The sequence below is a fragment of the Monopterus albus genome, unplaced genomic scaffold (genome assembly GCF_001952655.1).
Source record: "Monopterus albus unplaced genomic scaffold, M_albus_1.0 scaffold78.1, whole genome shotgun sequence".
Taxonomy (NCBI): Eukaryota; Metazoa; Chordata; class Actinopteri; order Synbranchiformes; family Synbranchidae; genus Monopterus; species Monopterus albus.
The window spans coordinates 68,285-75,122 of record NW_018127958.1 but is presented as its reverse complement, the minus strand read 5'-3'; the positions used below and the strand labels follow the sequence as shown (position 1 = coordinate 75,122).

Here is a 6,838-nt window from a genome sequence, read left to right as displayed (position 1 = left end):
GACACAGCTGTACATCATACACAATAAGTCAGCCAGAAACTCAGACACAAACATCTGCAAGAACTTTAAAAAGTGAAACCAAAAGTTTTCCATGGCTTCTAGGAAGCACTAGAAGTTGAGTAATCTTCTTTGTCTTCGGCCTGATTTCCGCACTAAGCATAAACAATCACATAACGCTCTCTTGTTCCTAGTTCAGCTTTATTTATAGAGGAATCAAGCTCTATTTTGCAAGAGAGCTTTGTTAACAAATTGCATAAATATATATACTAATTACATAAAGTTCATTCCACAAGGAGTGTTGGTTGGTATGAGAGTCTATTTTATTTTATTTTATTTTAGTGAAAATAATAAACACATACAGTACAATAGCAGTTTTAGCAGAACAATAGCATAATAATGGGAACAAGTAGACTGCATAACAAATAGTGACATTTTGGCAACACAATATCAATAAATCTGCATGTTTCTTAATAAATATATCAATGTTTTGTTCGATACAGTCCCCATAATCTGACACACATTAAGCTGTCCCTGAAACCATGTGCTTCCTCACTACACTACTGTCTAAAAACAACCCGATTCAGTTGTGTACATTTGATACCTACCCTATACCATATGGGGAAGGTTTTCTGGAAGTTCTCCAAAGGCAGTTTTATATACAGTATACCCAAATTACTGATTTCCTTGTGGGATAAAAAATCCATGCATGTCCTTGAGGAGCTCAGTGGTCACATATGCTCTAGCCAGTTCTTTGAATGTTCTGCCATCAAGAACCAGGATGAAACTGCACTGGCCTGGGTTGAAGTTGATAACTGATGTTAAGACCACACCTGCAAATTGAAAGAAAATGGGTGTTATGTGAATGCAAAGTAAAATCAAAAATCTAATGAATCACATCCAATAATGACAGGCCTTCAACTTTCTTTTTACTTAAAAATACCATCTTAGTAGGAATGTAACCAGTGAAGGATCTTAAGTTTTTAGTCTGATGTTCATATCCAGGTATATTTTACACCACATGGTTTTCTCACCATCATCCTCTGACTCTCCATTAGCCCTGGGGATGAACACTGGCTCTGAAGGCTGGCAGTTGTCCTCACTCCAGTGAACCATTTCCTTGGTTTCTGTGTCAAACTTCCCAATCTATGTAAATGAGTGGATTTAGAAAAGGATCAAGATACAAATGTACTCAATTATTTTTCCTAATGTTACAATGTGTATATAGCAAATAATGTAAAGTAAAACTACATCTTACCCTGCACAAAATAGCACTGGATTTCATTTAGCTCATAACAAAGTATTAAAAACAAGCACTCTGAGTTCTTCCTATTGTATCAGACAAACAGTAACGACAGAAGCTGCAATCAATAATTATATGATAATATTATAACTGCTTATTAATTAAAACAAACAGAAAATAGTATGTATTGGGGCTATATTGAAAGAAACAAAATATTTAACTTTTTTAGTATACATTTTCTATTCATCAGTTCATTCAAGCACATGCCAAATCATTTCCTCTCTATTCAGTGATTATCTTATCTTGCTGACAACCACTGTAACCACAAAGTATTCTGTCCCAGCGACAAGCCGTATGCATGGACAAGAGACATGAAGTTGTAAAATAGGATGTATTAGTTCTCTCAGTCGGTTGTGCACATTAGGGAATTGGTACCAGCTCTTTGTTTATAGTATTAGCTGGGTTGAATTTACTGTAGTGGGACTGAAAGGTGAGTTTCACTAATCATTAGGAAATAAAGTAACTTTTAACAGAGGTACATCAGTGAGATGCTAATACTCCTTAGTGTTACTGAGAAACAAGCTGTCTCATTAATGCAAAATAAAATTTAAATGACCCGTAGCCCTGATCATCATGACATTGTTTTATACTGGAATGCAATGTTGTTTTCATTATTGAACCACAATGGCGCATTTCTGTGAAATGATTGTGGTTATGATTAAACCAGTAAATAAATATACAAAAGCATATTTCCTTAAATCAGCTAAGTGACTACAGTTGGATTTTCTGAGCACATTTAAGCATGATTCATGCTTGTTTCCTCACTGCTGCAGTCAAAAGAAGAACTATAACAAACAGTCATGCTTTGAGTTCATTCAAGGCAAGGCAGTAACATTAGTGTAAATGTTAGCATGCATAAAAGTCAGCACTCTTGGTTCTTACAGCAAGAGGAAGGGCAAAGGTGTTACCTCAACTATGATCTGTTGAAACTGTATTTATTTTTGATAAGAAATAAATGTAAACATATCACAGGACTTAAAGGATAAGGCCATTTTCTATATGAATAGCATTTTCAGCACTCCCCATACAGAGACTAAAACCAACCATTAATTGTCTCTACTGTTAATGTCTGTCAGTCCTGTATTAGCTTATTCTTCTATGCCATCCACTGTTGTTCAAAAACATTTAAAAAGACATCTAGGAAAAACACCACTACACTGGGTGACATGCTTCCTCATTACAAAACACCAGACCCTGATATTTGTCAAAAATATCCACAGATCACATGCATCTGCAGCTGACTCTTATATAATTCAGGCGCTGTAAAAAGTTATGGCTGTTCAGAGTCATGGAGGCAATATAAAATATAAAATATGACTGTATGGTGAGTGTTTACTGTTAATATAGAAAATGACTGGCCTTCTCCTTCAAGCAACTGTTTAATACAAAGCTTTCGAAATGAATTAATTTGTGTACTGAGTGACTAAGTACAAATACAACTGTACTTCTAGTATGCTTATATTTAGCTTTTGTTGATATTGTGTTAGAGAAGTGTCTTAAGTCACTTTGTAGACTAACCTAACTGAGAGTGACAACATCTATAGTGGCTCTATAAGGAGTCCAAACAGTTCCAAACAGAATCACACTGTCTTGGCTGCTATCTTCTAAAGTAAGAAGTTGTAATAAATGGCAATACTTACAGCTGTGACATTTTAAGTTAGCAACATGGGTCAAAATACATTTTACAACCTTTCTGATTGTCTCTCTCAAATATTATATCACTTTAATATATTAGGTACCTAGCTAACTAGCTAAATTGGCTGAGCTATCTACAACAACAAAACACAGAATTATTTTTGCAAGGCTGCACAAGTCATTTAAAGTAGTAGTTTGCTGATGAATCCCACTGTTCCCTGCAAAGGTTACAATTCAACCATGCCACCTAACCTGTAAAATAAATCATCTTTACACATTTCAGCAAATAAAACCTTTTTTTTTGTTGGTGAGACAACAATCATAACTTTTGCATGACATTTTTTCTTTTGCTTAGATTTTACCCTGTGTAAAAACAAACACCATTCATGTTCAATGAAAAGCCAAAGGTTTCCTGTGTAATGTATCAAGTGGGAATGAATACAAATATCTAAATATCTAAAACCAAGTCATTTCCTTTTGAATCACATGATACCATGAACTGTATACAGTGAGGTACAAGGGAAGCTGGTACTTCACAGCTGAACTAAGCGTTTCCTTCCATCTGCTGTGCCAAATGGAAATTCTGAGTTCTGCAAATTGCTTCCTACTTTTGTAATAACAAATTTGCCAGGAATGTTTCTCAATATGCATTTAACATCTCTGTTCTTTAAGAGTCTGTGAGAGTCATATGAGACTGCAAATACATATATTCCCATGAGTTCTGTTATGCAAGAACCAGATGAAAAACAACAGGAAATGTTACCTGTTTGGACTGTCCTTCCTCAGCACAGTTCACATAGACAAATCTGTGCTTCTTGCCATTGAAGTCATAATTGATTCTTGGTAATTCTACGTCTGATGGAAATAAAATGACAGGTTCTATATTTGTATGGACCTGTTATTCACTACAAAAGAAATATTTGAACAATATTTAGTTGATTTTCTCTGTTTAAGAGCCAGTGGTTTTACCTTCAGAAAGCACCTCTACCTGGCACATTATTTTGCCTTCCTTCTCCTTCACAGCACTAGCTGTCGTGTATTTGAGTTTCACTAGGTTCTCTCCACATGCGATGCCCTGCAAAACCCATACAACTATTTAAGGTTAAGTGTTACAGGAACATTTCAGGATGAAATCAGATATTTTCAAACTCCCACCTCATCTCTTTGGATGGGAAGTGCAAGTCTTGTGTATCTTGGTTTTGGAAAGCTTTCATAATGGTGTTTTCCTGGTACATCTTCCTTCAGGTAGAACATATCATATAGGCGCGTATCATCGTAGGCGATGACATCGACAATCACATGTCCATTGTCCTCAAAAGCATTCACATGATGGTAGACGACCATTGCTCCAGTATAGTACTTTGTCTCAACCTCTTTACCAGTCCTTCTGTTTATCAGGTGGATAAGAGTCTGATAAGAAAATAAACAATTAGAAAGACATTACATGGTAAAGTTTAATAGTTTGATCTGGTCTCATCCAGCCAGTAAGTTTCCTACTGTTCACTACACTGATTACATAACACTCTTATCTCCTGATGTCTACACCTGCTTCAGTTGTTTAAATACAGTACTCTACTAGTTAAATATTTGGACACACTTTCCCATTCGGTTCAGTAGGAAAGTGTGTCCAATCTTGTGCTGAGTATAAATAATGAATACATGACAGCAGTAATCACTTACATTTTCCTGAGGGTAGAACTTCATGCAGCTTGCCCAGTTGACCCCTCTCATGTACGCAGTGGCTGTCTTGAGGATGTCCAGTTTGTAAGGCTGTTCAATGAAGATGAAGTAGTTGTCCGTTATGCCGAAGCTGTGATAGTAGCAGGGTGTGAGTAGGTAGTGGCTGGGAACTGTGCAGATGATCTCCACATTCTTCAGTGCAGGGACATTCTTGCCTTTATCTTAAAGGTAAAAAGCAAAAAAACAACAACAAAAAACAAAACAAAACAAAAGACAAGTATTTCAAAAATATCCCCAACATATATGTTAGTAACAGTGTATTGTTGTTAAAGGCCATTTCTCATTAAAAGCCCTGCTATATTTCAAAGTTTGAATCATAATAATGTAAATAATGTATGAGTGATTGTGTCGTAATAATTCAATGTGCAAACTGCTTAAATAGGAAGAGAAAGCACAGAGGTGAAAGGACAAAGTACAGTAGGTTACGGGGTTTATATACCCTTCTCTGATACAGCGGGGACTTTGAACAGTATGTATTTAGTCTTGCCCTTCTCTGCTATTGAAGTTCCAATGTTATACGTGTTGCCCTCCTTGTCATAATGTGGATGGGATGTAGCCAGGTTTACAGGCAGGTATTTCTTGTAGTCTACCTGTGTGAAACAGTTTGACAACTCATAAGCTCTTAAAAATATGCTTCACTTGGTTGTGTGTTGACAGTGGCTAAAATCAACACATGATGTTACTTTGTCCTGAGTTTCCAAGGTCACGGGATCAATCTTGCGAAGGTAGTTGGTTTCAGAGGTAGCATAGTATTCATTTCCATATTTGATGAAATTGCTTGCACCATTGTCAGTAAAGTCTGGCATTGTGTGGTTGAGAAAGGTAACTGCCCTGAAATGGAAGAAGGAGAAATGTTGAAGTAGGGGAGCATCCAATACAAAGAGCTGATATCTTCACACTGAGGGATCTCAAAAATAAATCCACTTCAAGAACAAAATGCAGGTGCTTTCTCCAAAACAAAAGCCTGAGCATCCCAGTGTTGACCCATTTTTACAAAACTGTAACATGTCATTTGAGTATTGCAGTTACAGAAGAACAAAGTTATCAAATGAACGCTTGCACTGTTACAGAAAAATAAATAATAAACCCTGTAGAAATGTGGAAGCACAGAAATATAACAATTATATTAGAGCCTACATTTGTAAATAAATAAAATAAGAATGCTACAGTAATATTATGAGAGAAAAGCAGCTAATAAATAAAGTACAAATGTCCTGAATACAATTAAGAATGTGCTTACTTGACAAGGAAGCTCTTGCTGGGGTCTGGATACGCCATTGTCCCCATTTCAGACACAACTATTCTATTTGCAGCCATGTTAGCTTTATATGTGTCACTTCTAAGGAATCTGCTTCTGTGGATCACTTCACCTGTAAGAAAAAGTTGTATTTAGTTTGCGTTTGTGTGCGTTAAGTACTATGTTCTCCCCACTCTGACATATAGTGCAATCACAGTAAGTCAGAGATCAACCGCTGTAAAGTAAACAAGACTTGCAGGGCAGCTGGCGTTACCAACCATTTTTAAAGACGAAGCTGTGCATAATAGCCATCCCATCAAACCAGTGATTGTAGCTGGTGTCCCCCACAGAAAAGATGCCAGGGCCGTTGCGCAGCAGTGTGCCTTGAAGCCAGCTGGGAATGGTCCCTATTATAAACGAAACACGGAAAACCACAAACCTTCATTGTTGTCATTTCAGTCAGTGCATGTGCTGGTCATTCAATAGCGTAAATCCCACCTTTTACTTCTGCCTGTAAGGGCTCCGGCTTCTCCACTGCGTTCTTGGGAAACAATGTGGCCATCGTTATTGATAGTGAACAATGTCTGAATAATACTGAATTCCGATAACACTCCTTTTTATAGCTCTAGTCTTTCTTGGTCGATTTACAGAGGGCGTATTAGCTGCAGTATCTTATCTGTGTGGAGAGGACATCCCATTCCCTGAAGCCTAGTTCTGCGAAATGGGCTCATTATTATTATATGTGACTTTTCCCACTTATGATTTACTCGCAGAAATAATATAATCCACTTTTGTCCACACATAATATATGTGTAGCTGCACATTAAGTATTTACTTTTTACTGCACCTTTGACTTCTCTGATCAGATTGCATTAATCTGCATTTATACTATCATATAGCCTATGTCTGTTCACGAAGAATATTTT

At 36.7% G+C, this 6,838-nt stretch overlaps 1 protein-coding gene across 1 annotated transcript; it reads right to left on the bottom strand.

The window, feature by feature from the left end:
* Window positions 1–298: 298 nt before the first annotated feature.
* bco1 (beta-carotene oxygenase 1) lies at window positions 299–6,606 on the bottom strand. Its single transcript, XM_020606444.1, has 11 exons — window positions 6,411–6,606; window positions 6,191–6,319; window positions 5,916–6,045; window positions 5,359–5,506; window positions 5,115–5,265; window positions 4,616–4,836; window positions 4,091–4,345; window positions 3,905–4,010; window positions 3,699–3,790; window positions 1,032–1,143; window positions 299–830 (listed from the first exon to the last, which is right to left on the bottom strand). Exons 1-11 carry the CDS (start codon window positions 6,472–6,474, stop codon window positions 673–675), a joined length of 1,566 nt encoding a protein of 521 aa, XP_020462100.1. The 5' UTR covers window positions 6,475–6,606; the 3' UTR covers window positions 299–672.
* Window positions 6,607–6,838: the final 232 nt, after the last annotated feature.